Source organism: Anser brachyrhynchus, assembly GCF_964034855.1.
Source record: "Anser brachyrhynchus genome assembly, chromosome: 24".
Classification (NCBI taxonomy): Eukaryota; Metazoa; Chordata; class Aves; order Anseriformes; family Anatidae; genus Anser; species Anser brachyrhynchus.
Window position 1 is genome coordinate 4,394,410 of NC_137717.1, and position 22,044 is coordinate 4,416,453.

At 56.8% G+C, this 22,044-nt stretch overlaps 1 protein-coding gene and 1 long non-coding RNA gene across 3 annotated transcripts; one reads left to right on the plus strand and one right to left on the minus strand.

Annotated features, from left to right (window-relative positions):
• Positions 1-78: 78 nt before the first annotated feature.
• On the plus strand, positions 79-15,128 carry FAM76A (family with sequence similarity 76 member A). Of its 2 annotated transcripts, XM_080566631.1 has the most exons (10): positions 79-234; positions 1,712-1,776; positions 2,547-2,601; positions 3,174-3,326; positions 3,922-4,079; positions 4,624-4,710; positions 5,362-5,493; positions 9,676-9,811; positions 10,289-10,390; positions 12,878-15,128. In XM_080566631.1, exons 1-10 carry the CDS (start codon positions 154-156, stop codon positions 12,962-12,964), a joined length of 1,056 nt encoding a protein of 351 aa, XP_080422757.1. In that variant the 5' UTR covers positions 79-153; the 3' UTR covers positions 12,965-15,128. The 2 variants fall into 2 exon arrangements, with proteins under 2 accessions (XP_080422757.1, XP_080422758.1); XM_080566632.1 differs by lacking the exon at positions 5,362-5,493 and having other exon boundaries at positions 80-234.
• On the minus strand, positions 14,466-21,704 carry LOC308182292. Its single transcript, XR_013941737.1, has 2 exons — positions 21,081-21,704; positions 14,466-18,984 (listed from the first exon to the last, which is right to left on the minus strand). It is a non-coding gene; the product is annotated as an uncharacterized lncRNA (long non-coding RNA).
• Positions 21,705-22,044: the final 340 nt, after the last annotated feature.

A 22,044-nucleotide genomic window follows, 5' to 3' on the forward strand; every position in this document is an offset into this window, starting at 1 on the left:
GCGCCGGCCAATGAGAAGCGGCGGCGGCGCGAGCGATGGGGGAGGCGGCCAATGGGAAGGGAGGAACGGGCGGAGGGGGCGGGGCGGAGAGGCGGGGCGTTGGGGACGGGCGGCAGCGGAGGGTTGGGCTGCGCCTGTCAGCGCGGCGGCGGGATGGCGGCGCTGTACGCCTGCACTAAGTGCCACCAGCGCTTCCCCTTCGAGGCGCTCAGCCAGGGCCAGCAGCTCTGCAAGGTGCGGCGGGGCGAGAGGGGCTGGGAGGGAGGTCTGTGAGGGAAAGGGGGGGCTGTGAGGAAAGGGGGGGGGGGGCTCTGAGGGAAAAGGGGGGGGTTCCTGAGGGAAAGGTGGGGCTCTGAGGGAAAATGGGGGGTCCTCTGAGGGAAAAGGGGGGCTTTGAAGGAGGTGTCTGAGGGAAAGGGGGGGTTGTGAGGGAATGGGGAGGTCAGGGAAAGGGGGGGGGGGCTCTGAGGGAAAATGGGGGGGTTCCTGAGGGAAAGGGGGGGCTCTGAGGGAAAGGGGGGGCTCTGAGGGAAAATAGAGGGTCATCTGAGGGAAAAGGGGGGCTTTGAAGGAGGTGTCTGAGGGAAAGGGGGGGCTGCGAGGGAATGGGGGGGTTAGGGAAAGGGGGGGGGTTCCTGAGGGAAAAGGGGGGGGCTCTGAGGGAAAATGGAGGGTCCTCTGAGGGAATAATGGGGTCTTGAGGGAATAGGGGGGCTTTTAGGTAAAGGTGAGGGTCCTCGGAGGGAAAGTGGGGGGCTTACTGAGGGAAGGGGGGGGATCTTGAGGGAAAGTTAGGGGGCTTTCTGAGGTAAAGGTGGGGGTCTTCTATGGGAAAGGGGGGATCTCTGAGGGAAGATGGGGGGATCTTGAGAGAAAGTGGGCAGGGGGGCTGGGAGGGAAGGTGAGGAGGCCTCTAGGAGAATGTAGGGGGGGGACTCAGAGGTAAAGGTAGGGAACCTCTGAAGGAAAGTGTTTGGGGGGCTCTGAGGAAAAGGTGGGGGTCTCCGAGAGAAAGTGAGGGGGGGCTCTGAAGGAAGGTGAGGGGCTGGGTGAGGCAGGGCTGCTGGGGGGGATTTGGGGCCTGGGGGCACTTGGAGGGACTGAGGGTAGCTGAGGGGGCTGCTGATGGGGAGGTCTTGGGGGTGCCTGGGGCCCTGGGGGGGGCTTTTGGGGTTCATCAGGGAGCTGTGTGTAAGGGGGGGGTTCCAAGGTATGGGGGGAGGATCTGGGGGCATCTTCACGGAGTTCTTCAGGTATCGAAGGAGGGAGGTGGGTCTGGGGGGGCAGCGGGTGGGGGAGATGAGGATGGGGCAGGGCATGGAGCAGCCTGGGGGTGCTGATGGGGCCAAGCAGGGGGGCGTGGGGAGAGGAGAGCTGGGCCGGAGGCGCTGTGGGCGCGGGAAGCTCGCGGAGGGAGGGCAGGGGTGTGAAGAGCTGCGGCAGGACGGGCCCTGCCCCGGAAGGTGAGGCCTTACCGTGACCCTTGTGTGGGCGTCGGGCACGGCTCAGCCCTCGGGGTGAGTCTGGGTTTACTCGGGGATCACCTGTGCCACCGTCTGCTCCTGTCACCCTGCTCCCGGCCCTCGTAGGAGCGGCACGGGGAGGAAACGTTTGGGGTTTGACGAGTGCCTGTGGCGGGGTGGAGGCCAGCAGGTGACTGGGGTTTGGGGAAGGGCGCGCTGCCCCTCACCGACCGCTTCTCTTGTGGCAGGAGTGTCGCATCGCGCACCCCATCGTGAAGTGCACATACTGCAGGACCGAGTTCCAGCAGGAAAGGTAAGCGTGGCCGCGCCGGGGAGGCCGAGGTTCGCCTTACAACGGAACCATAATGGTTGCACACCTCTGTGACCGAGCCCGATTGTTGCTCTGGAAGGCGTAGGAGACCTTTGGTCGTCTTCGCAGGTCCGTTGGGCGAGTCGGCGTGCCTGCGCAGTGCCCTTAGATCTGTACCTCTCCCTTGGATTTTTGTTTTGGTCAGCGTTCAGCTGCGTCACCCGCTGAAGGCTCTGGGTACACCTGCCCATGAGTTTTCTCTTACCTGATTTCTGGTACCCCAAAATTATTCCTTAATATGCTTCCTGTGCTTCCGCCCTTGTGCGTTTTTACAAGTTACAGAGGAAGGATTGGTGAGCACAAAGTGTGTGGACGTTGTGTGGGGTGTTCTTCCCTGTGTTGTTGGACAAATCACCTCCGTGCTGACCTGCCTTCACCTCGTAACTGAGCGCAGACCTCCTCCAGAAGTGAGGCTGTCGCTGCTGAATCATGCCTGCCGGCAATTAGCCGGCAATCAGACGCCTGTGTTTGTAAGGACAAAAAACTGGTGTCATCTGGGGGTGCCTTAATTAAAAGATACCTCCTAGTAAGACCTCTTTTTGCCAAATTATCCTCGACCAGATGGGGATAGGAAGCGCACTTCGGTATCGGAGTCCCCAGTGAAGATGAATGCAGTCCTGTCACTGGAGACGGAGCCTGCGGGGGGATCCTAACCACGGAGGTTTAGTGTTCTTGGGGGAAGTGCTAATAAAATGATCTGTCCTTCTTCCCAGCAAAACCAACACGATATGCAAGAAGTGTGCTCAGAACGTGAAGCTCTACGGCACAGTAAGTGAGCGGGGCCCGTTCGCCCCTGCCTCTTTTTCCTTTCGTCTCTCTTGTCTTTATCCTGCTGGATCCCAGAGCAGTTTATGGGCTGGCTCTGTTGTGATAGCGTGACTGATCAATAATACGCAGGTCCCTCAAGCGTGAAGCTTTTACCTTTCTCTTCTCTTAGTATGGAAAAGAGCAGCCTTGCATCATTTTAGACGAGGAAATGAACTACTGGAGATCCAATAGAAACAAGAACACGGTCATACAAACTGAGACTGCCCCAGGGAGCGGGGATAAATCCGTTTTCCTGCTTTTCTGAAAGCTGAAGCAGAGATTTAGATTGTTTCCATTTTGGTGATAAATATTTCTGAAGATTTCATAGCACTTGATAAATGGTCGAGGTGTCACGGCTAAACACGCTTAGCTAGAGACCAGGGGCCCAAATGCAGTTACGTCTCCTGGCTCGGCATTACAGCTAGATTGGTGTGGGGAAATAAATGTTCTGAAGTGCCGGGGAGAAGGGGAAGGAGCGATGCGTTAATGTCGTTAGAAGGCGCTACAATATCGGTTGGTCTTGTTCCTTACAGCCCAAACCCTGCCAGTACTGCAACATAATCGCAGCGTTCATTGGAAACAAGTGCCAGCGCTGCACGAACTCCGAAAAGAAGTACGGACCGCCGCACTCCTGCGAGCAGTGCAAGCAGCAGTGTGCGTTTGACAGGAAGGATGACAGAAAGAAGGTCGGTATCTGTAAAAGGAGCCTGAGGAGGTAACGGGGCTGCTCGCAGCGACTGTCCACGCTTTCGAGTGTTCCCTAGCTTTTCTGAAGGGGGTGCCTCTTGATTGTGGAACAGTTTCTGGAGTTGGGCTTTGCTGTGGGAGCTGGTTTTGGAGCTTTGTAACCTTTGAGTCCCCCTGTTCCTTTGCCAGGTCTGCTGGGCAGGATCTCTTGAATTTGGCCGGAGGGTAGGTGAGGAGGCAAAGGAGGAGAAGGGGCCTCCGGGTGAAACGCGAGGTGCCTGCTGGGGGAGAGGGATGGGGAACGGTATCGGTGCCATTTACCTGCCCTGATGAGCGGGTGATGGCTCACAGCCTGTAAGCAAAGCCTGAAAGGGACTGAAGTTAGCATAAGTTAGCTGCTGTTACTGAGTACTGCCTGCGTCGCACCAGCCGTGCCAAATGCACTTCTTACCCTTCCTAGGCTCCCAAGGGATCCTTTTTGAGTCGCTGCTTGTTTGTGTGCGATTTTAAAGCCTGAAGGTGCTTCTTGTCTTCGCTGTGCTTCGTTTGCGGGCAGGGAGCAAGACAAAACTGTCTCTCTTTTGTGCCCTCCAGGTGGATGGAAAGCTGCTCTGCTGGTTGTGCACACTGTCCTATAAACGGGTCCTACAGAAGACCAAAGAGCAGTGCAAACACCTCAGCAGCTCTTCCCGAGCCGGCCTGCAAGAGAAGGAGCAGTACAGCAGGCTCAGCAGCGGCAGCCATTACAACAGGTAACCTGCACGCGCCGTTCTCTCGGGCAGGGCTTGCTCCGAGGTGAGCAAGGAGGATTCCTGGCTGCTCCTCACGCCCCGGAGCCCTTCCTGAAGTGACCGGGAGCAGTGCCTTGGCCTCGGGACCGTGGAACGGTGATGAATTCGGGCAGATTTCTGCTGTTTGGGGGAATCTGGCGAAGTGAGGCGTCGCTGTTTTGCAAACACCGTTGTTCTGGTGTAGGCTCGTAGTCCGCCGGTGCCGCTTAGCGATTCGACTTGCTGAACTTGTGTACAATTAAAGCGAAATTGCGTTTGTAAAACTTGATTGAAATGCAGATTTTAAGCATGAGCTCCTCACCTACCTACTGATCTGGCTGACGCGTTGTTTTCTGTTTATTTTTAGTCTCCAGCTGCTCTTCAAGGAATGATTTTTTTATTGTTCTTTCTTGTGCTAGGAAGCCTTGTCTTAATAGGCTCAAAGTGGGTGGGAATATTTATCTGCTCCTCTGCCTTTGACTGCAAATCATTCAGGTTCTGACATATGATTTCCTCGTTTTTCTAGCCAGAAAACCTTATCCACCTCTTCTATTCAGAATGAAATCCCAAAGAAGAAAGCCAAGTTTGATGCCATATCTGCCAACGGTGACAGGTGAGCCTGCTACATGGGGAAATTGTGGGTGGGCGGTCTGGCTAAGTTTTAGGTAGGAGCGCTGCGTGCGGATAGCAGGAGGCTTTGTGCTAGAGCAGGGATCTCGGGCTCTGGGACCTAAAGGGGCTGCGTTAGCAGCTTTCCAGAACCCAGCAGGGCAGTGTTACTTGGCCTTTAGACATAGACTGGAAAAAGAAAGGGATGCCTGGTACCTGTACCTGCTAGAACAGGAGCTGCTTGTTGGCTGAGCTCGCCACGAGTAACAAAAACTGCAGCCAGCTCAGCTGTATCCTCTCCCTGCAGTCACAGGGAAGGGGTGGCTGCCGGCCGCGCTGCAGAGCTGCGCAGTTTTTGTGCTTTCTGGGCCGTCAGACTGCTCTGCAGGGACATGGCCTCGGAGGAGAGGATCAAAACCCACCTCCCGTTTCCCCTCCTGCCTTCGGGGGGAGGGCCAAGCAATCAAACAGCTTTGCTCGACGCAGCCGGTCCCGTTCTGCTTCCGCAGTTTGTGCTGGGTTACGCCGGCTGCGTGCGCAGCAGAACGGGAGTCGCTAGCAGAAACAGGAGATTGAGATGGATTTTTTTTTTATTATTTTTTGATGGTCTTGTACATGCATATTTTCATTCCTCCCTTTCCTCTCTGATTCTCAGCGTTCCTTCCTCTCCCGAGATGCTTTGCCCCCCTATCCAGAGTGCCCCGTCCACGTTGGCGCAGGGGGCTGCTTCCCACCCGAGTCTCGGTGCCCACCATTGTCCTGTTTCTCGAGGCACTGACATCCTGAAGTGAGATCACCTCTCGTTTTCTCCCCCCTGTTGCCCTCCCTCCCCGGGAACTGTCTCAGACCTGGAAACTGCCCCTCTCGATGGATCTCCTTCCAAACAGCAGTGAACTGGGAGCGCGGACCAGAGCGTAGGCTTTTTAGTGCCAAAGGGGGTCGTTAGAGCAACTGGTAATTAATTGCTGCCTGCCTGCCTTGAAGGTCTCTTCAAGATCACATCACCTCTCCTGTAGATACGGTTAACATCTGGGCAATGTTTGTTAGTAGATGAAATGCTGCTGTGGGAAAGAGGATTTCAGTAATTTTATAGGGCAGCGATTCCCACAAAGTGGTCTGCAGGACCGCTCGGCACTAGAACGGTATTTCTGTTAAAATCGGAAGAAATTAAGGGCTGACCGTGGCTTGGGAGCTGTGCACGGTGTGTTGAGGAGTCATCTGGCTGCCCTTAATGCCGGGGGAGCCGGAGGAGGGCCTGGAGACAGCTCTCTGCACCAGATCTCTGCCCATTGGCGGTGCTTTCCCTCTGGAACCCCGTTTTGCCCCTGCTCCCTGGGCTGCAGGAGGGTACGAGGTGCTTTTATCTGCTCGTTGAAGCCTGGGCTGAGACCCAACAACTCCTTGCAGCACCGCTGCTGGTGTGGACGTACCCAAGAAGCAAAAAGTCTAGTTGCTAGCCATTTGCCTGCAAAGCAGGAGCAGTCGTTAGAGGAGTCAGATGCCTTTATTTCTGTTTGCTCTCACGTCAGGCGTTGTCAGTCCGGCTCCTGCCAAGGCTGTGGTCTCTGCCACGGGCTCTTGACGAGTCCCAGTAACGAACTGTGTGCAATTTTAGCAGCTCCTGAAGGGCTCCAGCAACGCGCCGTGGAAAAGGCGAGCTGCAGCTGCCTTAAATAGACACAGGGCTGCGTTTCCTGAGCGGAATGATAATGGTGCTTCGTTAAGTGTGATTGTGGAGCTGCTGAGGAGGAACCCCCCCACACACACCCCCCCCACCCCCCAAAAAAAGCCTCCCCTCTTGCACCCTTTTCTGTAAAGCACCCCGGAGTCAGCCTGGGTCGGGGCCTGCGGCGGGGCACGAGGGTTTTTGTCAGCAGGGTGGTGCCCGAGGGGCTCCTCCTTGCTGGGTGAGCTCCGAGAGGAGGTAACGGCGGTGACCCTACTGCACAGCGAGCAGCTCTCCCCGGCAGCAGCTCCCCGCACACCTTGCAGCACCCCTTGCCAGCACCCTGGGCTCTTCAGTGTGCCCCAGCACCCCGGCTGGGCCTGGGCCTCCTCACCCCCTCGTGCCAGGGCTTCCTTGGGTAAAAAGATTCTCGTCTGCATGGAAACGTCCTGGCTTCTGCTGAAAGCGCTAGGATTTGGGCTGACCTGCTCCTGCTTTTGCTGGTGTCAGGGGAAGTGGGAGCTCAGTGCCTGTTCCTGTGGGTTCGGATGGATTTTTGGGAACAGGGAGCGTTTTTATTGCACGCTTGGTCAGCCTGCTTTGTGCCTGTTTACAGCAGCCTGGCTTAAGCAGCAAAATCTTTAAGCCTGGCTTTTATTTTGCCTAATTTCAGTCCTTTAACAGGTGTGGAGTTTAAGGCAGTCGTTTTGGTTTCTGTTCCACTCGCTGGAGGGGCAGGTGTCTCTGGAAGAGCTCCGTTTTTAGCTGTCTCCACTGCAAGCGGTGGTAGCTCATCAGGTCATCGGCGGGATGAATTTGAGGCTGCTCGGACTCACAGAGCCCACACCTCTGTGGCACAGCCCCTGGGGATGGAGCTCACTTGTAGGGAGGATGCGTTGGGTGGTGGTGGTTTGGTTTGTTTGCTGGTTTTTATTCTTAGTCTGCTAAAGGAACGATGTGTATCTGTCACTTTTCCTTCTAATTTTGGAGCCTCAGGCTTCCTTAATACGAAGTTAAAGACAGAGAGACCTTTCATTATTGATTTGTCACCCTTTAAAAAAAAAAAGGGGGGGAAGAGAAAGCCGCATTAATTTGCCCGCTGACACTTTTGAGGGTGGATTTTGCAGCAGCCGGACAGCAAAAAAAAACCTGCCTGTGCTCCACGTCCTCAGCAGGAGGATCCGTGGAGGTCCCTGAAGCTCGGGTTCCGGCCCCGTGCTGCTCCGCAGAGGGCTGGTGGCCCTCCTGTCCCTTCTCCCCGCTGGGTGGCAGGGCCGCGCTCGCCTCCTGGCTCCGCTGCTGCTCGCAACGGGAGCTGCCAGGGAGCCGACGGTTCCTGCCCGAGCTGCTCGGGGAAACGGAGCATCTCCCCGCTCTGCTCCTCACCCCAGGGCGCAGCAGGAGGGAAGCCTGCCTGGGCAAGGCAGCGGTGCAAGCCAGTGTTTGTTTTAACCCGTAGAATTCAGTGAGGAAGACTTTATTATATTTTTTTTGCCTGTGTGGAGGCTGCTTTTTCTTTTTCTCCTCCTTCCTTTCTCTCCTCCCCAGCATATTTGCGCTGAGTGGGAAATTAAAGCTACTGGTAGCAACGGAGAGGTGCCGGAGCACCCACCAGCACGTTGCAGAGCCTCCGCTTTGGGGAAATTGTACTCGGGAACAGCTTTAAAATGGAGGCGCTCTCCTCTAGCACACCTGTTTGAACCTCTTCTGTGCCTGAGGGCTGCCCAGCGTGACGAGGCAGTGCTAAACCCCGGGGACCCGCCGTGACTTGGGGTGGGCTTTTCTGTCGGCGTGCCGCAAACAGGCGCAGTGCTTCCGCTGTGCTCTGACTTTTCCTTTGCCAAGCTTGCTGTCCCGTGGCTTTCAGGTCTGGGAAGCTGCCCCTTCTGCAGCTCCCCTCTGTAGATCCCCATCTGCCGCCACGTCCTTGCCCTCCAGCCCGCTCGCCGCAGGCTGCGCTTTTAATTAGCAGACGGATTCTTTCCAGGCTCTGGAGGAGCCCCCTGCATGAGGTGAGCAGCCGGGACTCTCCGTTTGGGGTCTCAGGGGCTCGCGCTTGGGAGAGGCAGCGGTGGGGGAGCTTTGTTTGGCTCCGCACCCTGCCTGCCCCGCCCGCTGCAGCTCCCAGCTCTAGAGCTGAGCGTAAGCTTCAGGACGTGTGCTGGCCCACCCGGGAGGCTTTCAGAAAACGTCCGAATTCAGGTAACCCTGGCTGTTTATCTTTATGACAGCAGCGCTGGCTGATAACTTCAAGCCTGGCCGTTATCTTCTAGGTGAAGCTTTGTTGCCTTTTTTTTTTTTTATTACAGTTAAATTTTTATACAGCCATTTCAGGTGTGTGTGGCTGGGAGTGTGCTGCCCTTTTAGCACCCAGAGATAAAAATCAAGCTTAGCATTACAGCGGTGAGGAACAGAAGGCAGGCAGAGATCAGGTGAGCTCCCTGGGCCTGTGGCTGCAGCTTATCGTATCTTGTGATCTGCTGGAGCGCGGCACTGGGGGTGGCTGCCTAGATCCTGGGTGTCTCGGAGGAAGATGCGTGGATTACCTTTGCAGGAGGGTGACCGATGTCCAGATATGTTTTCAGCTGGTTGCTTAAGTTCAGAATAGCTGGCTGATGAGCAGTGCCCTCGGCTGTTTGTCTTCCTGAAGAGCCCTTCCTGCTCTGAAGCTCTAACGAAGCTTCTCCCTATGTTGCTGTGTCATGGTGGAACCAAAATACTAAAGTCCAGCGTGTCTTTTTCCCCTTTTCCCTGCTGAGGACAGGGCTGACTTTAATCGAGGTGTCTCCTTTGGCTTTGTTTGTTTAACTCGGGGGTTATTTGTGTCTCTTTCATGTTCCCTCCTTGCCAGAATGTTTGTTTACATTGAGTGCGGAGCTTTGCTGTACATCCAAGGACTGCCTGTGAGCGAAGAGAGTTCCTAAGTGGTTGCGTAAAGTTTCACGAGCTCTCTGATTGCTGGCCTCAGCTCTTTGGTTCGAAAACGGGTCATTACTGCTTGATGGCTGGGGATGCTGGCTGGTGTTCACCCCCAGCAGTCCTGTGTCCCTGCTGATCGTGCGATAACACAACTCGGGTTAATCACACGGAGCCCCTGTTGCCCAGCATCTCAGGTGCTTCCCAAATTCTCTGTGGGATCCAGGGCAGGGATCCAGGTAGCGCCTCCAGACCCTGTGTGCCTGGAGGGCGCAACATGTCGTAAACGATTCCCTTTCTCCCCCGAGTGCCGCCTGTGTGGGATTTCCCCTGCCTCGGTGAGGAGAAGGGGTCATGATGAGAGTCCTGCCCTGTTCTTTGCTGCAGCTTCTCTCCGGACCTCGCCCTGGACTCTCCCGGCACCGACCACTTCGTTATCATTGCCCAGCTGAAGGAGGAGGTGGCTACCTTAAAGAAGATGCTGCACCAGAAGGATCAGATGATTCTGGAGAAGGAGAAGAAGGTAGAGCCCTTGGCTTGCTCCCCTCCCCACGGCACGCTGACAGCTGCCGTGTTCACACAGATCACACTCCAGCAGAGTCTAGCTTTTTTCGCTGTAAGCAGCAAGAGGCTTTCTGGCTGTCTCCAGGCTGCCTCCTTTCCGAAGTTAGAGGCTTTCAGGACCCACCTGGGGGGCTCTCGTTTCATAAAGGGTCATTTCCTGGCCAGCTTCAGACACCTCTGCGTGGGGGCAAGGCAGAGAGGAAATCCCGCTGCCCTGTGCAGAATGAGAGCAGCACCCTGGGCGCTTCTGCTTCTCCGTGCAGCTCTGTGGGCCGGTTCGGGTCCTGTTGCTCTTCCCCGGCTACCCCAGCACGTTTCCCAACTCGGGCAGTCTCACACAGCTTCTGCAGAGGTGTTCTCTGTGGCAGGGTGCATCCGGGGTGAAGGCGGTCATCCCTTCCTCCAGCTCATGTGCTCTCTCCTGCTTTATCTGCAGATCACAGAGCTGAAAGCCGACCTGCAGTACCAGGAGTCGCAGATGAGGGCAAAGATGAACCAGATGGAGAAGACGCACAAGGAGGTCATGGAGCAGTTACAGGTGACAGCATTTTTGTTTTAATTTGCTGAGCTGCGCTGTACCTGGGAGTGACTGAGGACACTCCCCATGAGAACAACCGTGAGCCTTTGCACGGGCAGATCCGCTAACGCTTCTCAGCCCCGTCCTCCGGCCTCTCTGCTCTGCCCCAGCCCCGTACCACGCCGCAGCGCGCTGTAACCCCTATTTACATCCTTCTCGCTGCTCTCTACTCGGGCTCAGGCCCTCCGCGTTGTAAAGTGCTGGGCTGTGTCCCTTGTGGACCAGCTGGGAACCATCAGACTCGTTTTACCGATTGCCGACGTTGGGTTTGAACCTGTTCCTCGGGCCTGCAGAACCTGTCAGCTCCCCGTACCGCATAGCCCCTAACGTGATTTATGTGGCCGGTAAGCGAAGGGAACAAAGATCGAGACACAATCGGCTGTTCCCTTAGCGTTCTATCGCCGTAGTCCAAATAAAGAAGTCCCTGAGCTCGAGGGAACAGGGAGAGCAGGATTTTTGTCACGGCCATGGAAACGCCAGGCGGACTATCAGCCTGAATACGTTGTGAGCCACTGAAGAGATCGGGTCAAAGGGGAGCTGGTTACGGGGAAGAAGTCAGCCTTAGAAATGAACTTTGCACCCTTTAATTACCCTGGGGTTTATAATGATCTAAAGCCCTAGCAATGAGAAATGGGAGGGGATAAGACAAAAGGCTTATATTCCTGCTGAGAAAACAGCCCCTCCTCCATCTGCACACACCCAAGTTAATTATTAGAGAGGGAGACAGGTTTTGGAGGCTGCAGTTGCTGTCGGAAAGCTGGTGCCCACGAGCTCCTCCGCACAAAGCGCCTTGTTAAGCGACGTAAGCCTGCCTGGAGGCTGCGGGGTGTGCGGGGGGCTGGGTGCGCTCCCCGCCCCGCGTGAGCAGGGCAGCGCTCTTGGTTTGTGGTTGAGGGAGCGACGACAGCCAAAGCCTTCTGCCTGTTCTGCTTTTGTGATCCTGTTTCAGCCTAGAGCTGTTTCTGTCTCGTGGCTTTGGGCCTGCAAAGAATGACTTGATGTTCTTACTCCGTTTCCGAGCAGACAGCTTTCCCTTAGCACAAACCTCCACCTTTTGGTTGCCTCGGCAGCCCCGGCCGTGAAGCCAAGGGCTGGCGGGGAGGTGCCCTCCCTCCGTGCGGTGGTTTCCCGAGGCAGGGCGCGCTGCTCGCTCAGCGTGTGTCCCCGTGGAGCCTTTTGCTGTAGTTAAAAGGGGACGTCTTGTCTCGGAAGCTGCCGGACGCCTCCCAACAGCCTTACACTTGCTCAGTTCTGAGGGGAAGGAGGAAGCGTCAGACCCACGAGCAGGTTTGCCCACAGCCACCCTGGGTGGGGAGGGCTTCGCGTGTCTGCCGCCCGCTGCGCTGCTCTGTACTTAGCTCGGGGTGGGACCGCCCCGAACTCCTCCTCTCCGCTGTCCGAATGTTTTCCTGCAGCCGGTGCTGACTGAGGCTCTGGAAACTTTCTTCACCGCTTCCAAAATAAAAGTTGAAATCCTCCTGGTGTATTGTAGGTGCCTTGAAGTGTTCGCATGGTTTTTGATGTGTTCTTGGGTTATTTTGTCTTGTCTTTGCACGGGGGGGAAGCAGGGGTACTGTGTTCTTCCAGCCTGCAGGAGGTAGAAGCTGCTTTGCCCCACGCAGCACCGGAGCGGAGGGTTTAATTCCTCTAACAACCTTTGTGTGTTCAGTCACTCGCTGCAAACCAGTGCGGAAGGGCTGTGGCTGGTTTTGTGCGGGTTCTGCTCCTTATCCTACCGGTATGGCATAAATTACTGTGTGGGCCAGAGGTGAGCGAGCTCAGGAGTTTGTGAAAAGGGACCAAAGAGCCTTGTTCGTAAGTTGCTGTGATCTTTAATTCGGTCCGAACCAGGGAGCCGAGCTGTTTTCTCTTGGTGCTCTGGCGGGTTCAGGAGGCTCCTTGCAGGGATGCAGGCGGCGCGGTGCTGAGCCCTGGTAAAACGTTGGCAGCGTCTCAGGAAACCGAGGGTGAAACAACGCCGGAGAACAGCGTGAGCTGTTCCACCCTGCGCACCAGTGAGGAGAAGGGTGGGAGAAGTTTGCCTTCGACTCGCTAAAACAAGAGTCAGGACGGGGCCTTGAGTCCCCAGGGTTTCTCTCCACCGCTTCTCGCGCTGTCAGACCACAGTGGCTGGCGGAAGGGAAGCGGAGGATTGAAAGCAGGTCCCAGAGACCTTGGCAAGTGTCCTTGGTTGGTTAATGCGAGTCGGGAACGTCAGATTTCACTACAGCCCCTGTAAACCTCCCACCTGCTTGTGTTAGAGCAGGGGGATGCGAGGGGGAGGGATGGTAGGGGTGAGGTGCTGGACGTGACTCGCGCTGTGATACTGCGCAGCAACACCTCCCTCCCTTCTCATCGGATGCGGCGGTTTCTGTCCAGGCAATTCTAGGATCCCAGGAGCTAACGATGATCCCTGCCATTAAATACCCGTTTTCACTGTGTTTCCAGGCCAAGAACAGAGAACTCCTGAAGCAAGCAGCTGCCCTATCGAAGGGCAAAAAGCCTGAGAAGTCGGGAGCAATAACCTCCCCTTAAAAACCAAACCCCCGATCTGGGAGCTTTCCCCAGCATTAGCCAAGGAGTCCAGGAGGCCTGCCTGATCGCTGGAAGCCAAAACCTCAGTGTTGTCACTCTCCCACTGCCGTGGCCTCAATGGAAACGCCTGGTGTGTGTTGCCTTTCGACAGCATGCTTGAGTGTGCCTGGTTTCGATCTCTGTTGAACACCGTTCCGCATCACGGCGATCCGCGGGGAGAGGTCCCAGCCACCCCACACCCCCCCCGAAGCACTGCTGACTGGAAGAAGTGTTTTCCCGACCAGTTACTACCACTGCCACCTCTTTCGATGAGCAACCAGGAACCTGCTGCATTAGAGACTTCTCGCTGGTTTCAGACCTGCTGCTGTGAGGCAATAGCCGCGGCCAGTCGTTCCGCAGATGAGACGGGAGCTGCGTGCGGTGGGAGCTTGATTTGTCTCGGACTGTTCCCTCCTCAAAAGGAAGCCGATAAATCACCAGCCCAACGGACGTTACTGGAAGGTTGTGCCACTGCTGAGAACGGTTCATCCATCCTTTTGAAGACGCTTCCAAAGTGGGGGCTCTGTATTTATCTTGGAGGGGTTTCATTTTGTTTTTCCTTTTTTTTTTATTTTTCCCAGTGTCAGCCTGGCAAAGCCAACTGCTAGGTTTGGTGTTTTCCTGTTTTCTTATGATAGCTTTTGGGTTGGGCGCCAGAGCTCGATGATACAGACACAGACCCACCTCGTCCCACCCCTGGTTACTTGGTGGCCTTTGGGGCTTGGCGGGATCGAGCATCTCTTTCTCCATTTCTTTACGCGAGGAGAGCTCGAGGCTTGGCTGCTTCCTGTGCTCCCCTCAGCCCCTGGATCGAGCTCGCCCTCTTCTCCCCCTCTCCCTGCCAGATGCAGAAGCAGGGGCCAGGCTGACTCCGGGAAAGCGCTTACTCAGGCAGCAACCCGAGCCAGGAAGTGTTTCTTGGGGCTCTCCGGGGGATGTTTCTCGCTGCTGATTAAAAGCCAGCAGAATAAAAGGGCTACGAAAGTTCCCTGCACCAGGGACGTGCTTCTCAGAAACAGCTGGAGAGCCGCAGCGGAGCCCCCAGAGCCAGCCAGGCCGCCCGGGGTGGGCGCTCCCCGGGCTCCCCACGTCTCCTGGGGGGGGACAAAAAGCACTTGGCACCGGGGGAAAGCAGCCCCGAGCCGCACGAGCGCTCCTGGGCATCGATTCAGGGCGTGCAGAAACATCTCAGGGTTCGGAGACCCGCGGGGCGGAGGAGGAGGGGACGACACCTTAGCCTGGAGGGGCGCCGACGGTAGGTGGTGGCAAGGAGAAAAGCTGCCCTTCCGAGGCAGGCCTGGCTGCTCTGTCAGGGGTTTTTATTAAGCTTTTAACTAGACATTGTGAGGTTTTTTTTCTCCTTTTTTTGTTGCTAAAGATGACTTTTACTCAAAGGCACTTTTTTGATGTTGGCTTCCGGCATGGAAGGAGCATGCTGCAGCATCAGACACTCTGCCACATCTTTTTGTTCTTTTTTTTTTAAAGATACTTCTGATATGAGGAAAAAAAAAAAAGTGTTACACTTTGCCAGAGTGTGACAGCAGGAAAATACTCACCTAATTTTATACTTCACATGTTTTTAGAAACTGAGGTGCATTGGTGGGATTTTTTTTAAACGGGGGCTTTGCTTTTTTTGCTTCCCTCAAGCTACAGAAACAAACAGAGGGAGAAAAGCCCTGTATATACTGTTAAGGTTTTTTTTTTAATTGTGACAAAGTTGAGTAGCTGATAATTTGTAGTAATAACATTGTTCCTTTGTATGTTTGTAATAAGGGAGATTTTAAAAGGGTTGCTTTGATTTGTACAAAAACTCCGACAAATGTTAAAGTGTTTAAAAAAAAAAAAAAAACTCGTCTGTGTGTGCCTGATACTTTTTATTTGCCTGAAAGAGGAAAAAAAAAACCACCGCCGGTCCCTGCCTGGCCCTGACTCGTCCCCTGCTCCAAGGACTGCGGTGCAGCCCCGGCTCTGGTGCGGGCGCTCGCCATTGTTTGCCTCGCTCCGACTTTTGTTTCTATCTTTAAATCCTCCCAGCCCGGCCTGTTGCTAGGATCCGCGCTCCTTGGTTACATCCCGCTTCCCAGGACCGCTCTGCCTCTGCCGGAGCAGATCTCTCCGTTTTCTTCCCCAGCCACGAAGGCAGAGCGCAGAAACCATGCGGCCCTGGTGGGGAACAAAGAGATGAGAGGATCAGGGGGTTCTTCCCTTTAACCTACAGATGCAAACGACACCAGTAAGCACCAGTTCTGTCTGCCCCTTACCTCAGCGCTGAGTGGGGCTGTTTGGAAGGGAAATCGGATTGGTTTTTGTTAAAAAAAGCTTCCAATTCTCCAGCAGAAACGGGTAACCGAAGCTGATTCCCATGTGGAAGCACCCCTGGCCCTCGAGGGAGCCGCAGTTCAGGCTGTCGGGTGTCCCTCGCCTCCCGGCAGTGCCGCTCCCTGGGGGGACGAGCAGCCCTGTGCTGCGCCCCGCTCCCCTCCTGCGGGGCCGGGGAGCCGTCCTGGCTGTGTCTGTTCCCAGGGCGCTGCCTGCAGTGGGAAAATGCAAGCGCTGGCTCTGCTGGAGCACTGCAAAGGCTTTTCCCACTCAAAATCCTCTTTCCGCGTTGGATTTTTCAAAGCCCGGAGTTGCACGCAGAAAATGACCGCTTGTCTGGGATTCGCTACTGGTGGCAAATGCCCTAATTCTTAGTTGAACACGGGGAAGACAAACAGTTTCTGCGGAAGGTTTAGCACGGGCGTTACGTCCTTTCAATGGCTGTTACTCTTCCAAGCTCTTTGGCTTCCGCTACCTGAGAGGGGAGAGGCTGCGTGCAGCCAGGTGCTGGTGGAAGGAGGGCGAGGATGGGTTTCGGCTTGCTCTTTTCGGCTTGCTCTTGCTCCTTCTGGCTTGACACCCTCAGGAATCGTTGCGGCAGCCCTGGAGAGCGGCACCCGTGGGTCCTGTCCCACCGCCCCCATCACGTGCTCGTCCCAGCACCTTCCCGGCACGTAATCCAGTTTGTGTTAGTTTCAGAGCCAGAGAGAAGACCGGACAGAAGCGTTCTTTCCCTCTCTTTGGGGAAGGCTCCAGCTGTTTTCTCTGCGTGTGGTTTCCCACCTGAACTGGGGGTTTCTCCCCCAATTTGCTGGGCTCCAGCACGCTGGATGAGCCCGGAGCCGCATCAAGGCAGAAAGGGCAGCAGCCAAAGGGGATGCTTGGGGAGGAGGAGCAAAACCAGAGCGCGGCTCCTTCGGTGCGTGCTCTGCACCCTGCGCCCCGCGGCTGGGAGCCTTCCCGGGCTGGGCTCTGCATCCCCAGCCTTCAGCAGCTCCTGCTTCCTCCTCCTCCTCCTCAGCTTTGCTTTCCACCAAAGGTGCCGAAGCCGCAAGCTGCCGCGGCTGCCGAGCCGAAGGCCGTTCCCGTGCGAGGAGGCGAGCTCACAGCCCTTGCCGGGGCAGCGCCGCAGAAGTGTGCCAGTAGGACGGAGCGTTCGCACGGCGCCTTATCTCTGCTGAGGGCAGCGCAAACCTCGCCGCTGTATCCTTGAGAGTGCCCAATTATCCCCGTTTACAGCAGGTAGGGAGGCAGATAAGGGCTGATTTGCCCAAGGCTCGGCTCCGAGTCCGTGGGGAGAGCTGGGGCCGCTCTAAGAGCCCCCAGCCATTGCTCTGCGTCTCCAAGGGGCCACCTCGAGTCCGCCCTGGTGGAGCTGCAGGGAGGATTTTGAGTGGGTTGCGGGCAATTTTTGCAATTCCCAGCCAGGCCTTGGGTGAGAAATGACTGGTTCCTGCCTTTATCTGCTAGCACACACTTCCTTCTCTCTGCGGTTTATCCACTGCTTCTAAAGCAGTTTGAATGTTTGCAGAAGGATATCTCACTCTATACATATATTTATTATTTGGGGTTGTGATTACTCCATTTCTATTTCAAAGCTTTAGGAAAATACGATTTTGACGGCAGTTGAATGCGCTTGAAAACGGCGTTACGTTACTGATCTCGGCCACCTGAAATCGGGGTCAAAAATGAGACTTCCAGGTCAGTGCTGCTCCCCGCTCCACCAGCTCCAGGTGAGCTCGTGTTTGGCTGCCCCTCGCCTGCCTCCAGCAGGAACCTCTCCCCGTCCCGAGGATCCTGAAGCTCAAAGGCTGCAGTTTCAGGAGTGCTGACCTGGGCAGCTGAAGGTGGCTGGGTCTTCAGGGCACAGTGAAAACCTCTTGCAAAGCATTTCTTGAGATCTACTAACCGAGAGGATTAGTTGCGTGTGTGTTTTTTTTAAAGTAATTACTTGAATAAATGTCTGCTCTCCAAACTTACAGGCCCCTTGGCAAGGAGCTGGGGCTTTAATATGTGAATGAATAAACTCTTTTGCAGCCTGACAGCGTGTACCTGCAGCAGCAGTAAACCCACAGCAGAAATAAACCGACGTAACCAGCCGGTAATTACCCAGAAACGCGCTCCCTTCCCCTCCTCACCTAATTGCTGGGGCTTTCTGGGGGTGCTGGCTCACGTGGCGTGCCCTAGGGGCAGCAGGTTTGGGCTGTAGTGTCTTAAAAAATAAACCAGCTAAGGCTCTTAAAATCCTTCAAAGCGTCAGGAACCTGTTTTGTAGCTGGTCCGGGAGAGGTGAGCACCAGCCTTGTTTGGGAGGGGAGGGGAGGAAGGCAGCACGCCCCGCTGCTCGGAGCAGCGACACGAGCGGGCTGAAGAGGCCGGAGCGGGGAGCGGGGGCTGCTGCGGGGGTGGTTCGGGGGCTTCGGGGTGGGGAAGGTCCGGCACGGCCTTGGGATGGTGCCGTGAGAGGTGTCTGCACAGGAGGCTCGGCTGCCCTTTGCCTCCTGCCCAAGGAAATCTCTGCAGGGCCAGGAGTCCAAAGGCGTTTTGGCTGCAGCCCCAGCCCTCGCCAGTGCCAGAGCGGTCTGCAGGATTTGGTACCCGCTGCTGCGGCACGTCGGGGCTCTCCTCCTCCCCCCTGCTGCTGGAGAAGGCTCCAGAGCCACGAGGAGCCCTTTGCCAGTACAAACCAGTGCAAGCCACTGTTCCTGTTGTGCTCGTGCTGCTGGAGCTACGTCCACCTGCGTGCCGTGCAGGTCCCGAGCGCCTGCAGCTCCTGCTGGTGCGGGTGGTGCTGCAGAGCTGGGGACCACGCTCTGGCTTAGCTCCCCTCCATGCTCCAAGCAACCCAATCGCTGCCAGGCTCCGTTTCCTCTGGCAGGGAAATTCCCTGCACCCCATAAAGAGGCCGGGCACCCTTACTGCATCCCATCAAGGCCAGATGCTCGGGGTACCAGTCTCTGGACAGGAGCGAAGCGCAGAGGGAATGGAAACGGGTTCACCAGGTGCCCCAGCAGCCCCCTGCACGGTCCCGCGGTGCCTGCCTTCGTCCTTGGGGTTTGGCCCGGCTGGACACCAGGCCAACGGGGTCCCGGGGGGACCCGGGGCAGCGGCTCACCCCAGGCAAGCTCGCTGTTTGCTCTAAGGTGACTTATCTTGAGCAATCCGGCTGCCTTCCTGTTTAGCTTTCTTACCGCGCGCCGTGGAGCTAAATCAACAGACTTGTACAGTCAGCATCTCGTTAACTAGGGCGCCCTCGCTCCCTGAATAATTAGTGAGCCGTTGCATGTTTCCCATGATCAGGGCTTCTGGAAACAGGGTGTTTGGGTTCTGCTCTGGGTTTCCCCTCGAGGAAATGCTGCCTCTCCTTTGCCACCCTTTTTCCAATGAATATCGTAACGAGCCTCTGTGCAGCCAGGTACACGTGTGCGAATTAGCACAGGAAAAACCCTTGTTGCATTTTGTTTCCTAGCATTAATATGCTCAAACTGGGGCAAAACATAACACCTCAAGTGCTCTTGGATGAGGCTCGCAGGATGAAAGGACTCGAGGTGCTGCAGCCTGCCCAGGATCACCTGGGTTCGCTTCTGGCTCCGCTGCTTCCTCCCGGGGATGCTCGGCTCCAGAAGCAGCCCTGGGGCTGGGCTCCCCTCCTGGGCGACCTGCTGGAGCTGGGATAACCTGGGTGAAGTCAGCCTGAGCATGGTGGTGGGGTTTTGGCACAGCCCCGAGCTCCTGCAGCGTGCTGGAGTGCGAAAGGCAGCAAGCAGAGAGACGTTGCCGAGGGTTTCCCGACTTTTCTAACCTGGGAAATTTCATCCTGGCTAAGGAGAGCGGGATGCTTAACCAAATGCACAGGCTCCGGGGGTATTTTTGGATGTTTTGTATATTTTTTTTTTCGTTTTTCCTACAGGATAAGCACACAGGGGTGTGGATAGAAGGGATTTGCAATGGGAAGGGGCTGGAGAAATCTTTGGAGCCAGCTCACACCAGCACCAGGCACAGCGGGTACCGGGCACTGCGGGTACCGGCCCCTCGCGGCTCAGAGGTGGCGGCAGGTCACCTCCTTCTGCCAGGCTGCTCTCGAGGCGGGGGAAAAGCTGCTGACAGCCCGAGCCGGCTGCTACGTGGGAAGGAGCACTGCAAACAGGCCAGGAAAAGTGCTGAGGCTGCAGGTAACGCGCCTCTAATCGGCCGGGGTCGGCTGACCTGGGGCTGCGGAGCAGATGGGGGAATCGCGTGCCGCTCCTTATTGCCGAGCGAGTGCACAGCCGGCCGCACGCAGCCCCTCCTGCCCTCCCCTGCACGCAGGGCACGGCGCTGGCCAAGCCCAGGGTGAACATCCTCCTGGCACAACCCTCGGTGCCTTCTGGGGGGGTGTTTTTATATTAAACGCCTGGCAGCATCACTAGCCCCGGGGTTGCAGCCCTGGGGTGCCCGGGCGCATCTCAGCCTCTGGTCCCTCATGTCCCGAGCTTGCTGGGGGGCACAGAGGGGTTCCAGATGCAGCCCCCCGCCATGCTGCAGGGCAAGGGGTGGATTTCAGCTCTGGGCTGATGTGCTCAGAGCAAACCAGAGCTCGTGGCCTCAGGTGGCCCCCGCTGGGCACCCGGCAGCGTCTTGGCGCTTTCCTCTCCAGCCTCAGGAGCAGGTGATGGAGCTGGACTGGGTGCTGGGGCTCACCCGGGGATCGTTTCCTTCTGCCCCCCTCGGCCCCCGAAATGGGGCAAACCTGCGGGGGCTGTGCTGTGCGTGTGTCCACCCGAAATGACACCGCCCTGGCTCGAAGACGCCCATGGCCACCGGGGCTGCGCTCTTGGCTCCTGCGCTCCCGCCTCAGGGCCGCACACGCACCCCCTCCCCGGCTGCCATCCTGCGGATTTGGGGCTGGTAACGGGGTGGGGGCTCTGCCATGGGGGTGACCCAGGCCAGGCTCCCAGCTGACACTCACGGGGCAGTTTTGGGGGAGAAGAGGGGCTTTGGGCTATTAGTGCCCTGCTTTCCCCCAAACACCCACGGCACCAGGTGCTCATTACCAGGGTGGGGAGCGGGAGCACCCCAGGTTACATCCGGCCCCTCTGAGCCCCTGAGTGCTCGGCTCCGTGCTAATTGCTGCCACGTCCCGATGCCCAGCTGCTCGGCAAGCTGTTGCTGCCGCTCCCAGCAGAGAGCTGAGCCGGGGCAGAATTCGGCCCCTGACCTCCAGCCCTGCCGCTGGGGTGGACGAACCCCAGGTGGACCTCCCTGAGAGCAGCGGGGGTAAATCGGGAACCGGTGGCTCCCCTGGGTGGATGATGAGGATTTGGGGAGCCGGGGGTTGCCCCTCCGTGGCCCTGCAGCATCCCCAGCACCCTGTGCCCCAAAAAGTGCTGCGGTTCCCCCCCGGCTGGTGGGGCAGGCTCCCCTCTGTAGCCATTTAGAGCTGGGTGAGGGGGGCTGAAATGGCAACACCGGGCCCTGGGGGGGGATTGTTCTGGGTTCCACCCAGAGCAGGCACAGCCTGGGTGTTGGCTCAGGGCTCAGATCAGGCACAATTAAAAACCCAAACCCTCTCCCAAATCCCAAATCACACCAGTGCGAACCCAGAGCCAGCAGCTTTGCCCAGGAGGGTGGGCAAGAAGGAGACGACGTCCTCACCCCGAACACCGCCCAGACCCCGCAGCCCTGCTGCAGAGCCGCGCTTGCAAAACACCCCTAAAATCAGCTGGGGGTGTCTGCGGGGCCCCGTGCCCGGGGAAGGGAGCAGCCGAGAGCTTCAAACCTCGTCCTTCTTGGGGCTGGCACGGCAGCGAGCGTGCCGTGGTGAGCGGGCTGTGGCTGCGCCAGCGGCACCGTGCCGGCGAGGCTGCGGACACGGCGGCTTCACTGGCAGCGGCGCAGAACTGAGCCGGAGGAGGCTGTTGCCAGGCAAACCCCGAGTTGTTTGTGCAGGGACTGCTGTTTGCTGGACTTTGCCATGTGCGGGCTGTCAAGCAGCACCAGATTGTTATCAGCGCCGCTGTCTGGGGCTGCTGGTGCTCGGGTTGTGTTTGGCTTTTTTTTTTTTTTTTTTTGGCTTCTTTTCCCTTCTTTTCTTGCAAGGGTTTGGTGCTGGGGTGGATGGGAGCCGGCGCTCTGGTGGGACAGGAGGCCATGCCTCGCAGGGAAAGGGAGGAAAAAGCTACTCCCGCAGCTCCTGTTGCGTCTCTGCACCCCGTTAAATCCACCTGCCCTGTGCAGGGGCAGGGGGATGGGAGGGGGGAACCCAGGGACTGCTGGTGGTGGCACCGAGCCACGGTGGGAGGGGGGCAGCAGCTTCGGGCAAACACCACTGCCCATAAACATTTTATTTTATTTTATTTTATTTTATTTTATTTTATTTATTTTATTTTATTTTATTTTATTTTATTTTATTTTATTTTATTTTATTTTATTTATTTTATTTTATTTTACTCTACTTTTATTTTATTTTACTCTACTTTGTTTTATTTTATATTTTCTTTTCTTTATTTTATTCTGTTTATTTATTTTATTTTACTTTATTTTACATTTCCTCCCTGGCCCCAGCACACGCCGGCTCCCAGCGCCACCCCCTTTGAGCCCCGAACCCCTTTCCCGAACCCCTCTCCGCTCACCCCCCCGTTAACAAAAACTACACCCCCCAGCATCCCCCGCGCGCCTCCCCTCCCTAATTGGCTGGGCGGGCGGGCGGCGGCCACACCCCCGCGATCCCATTGGCGGAGGCG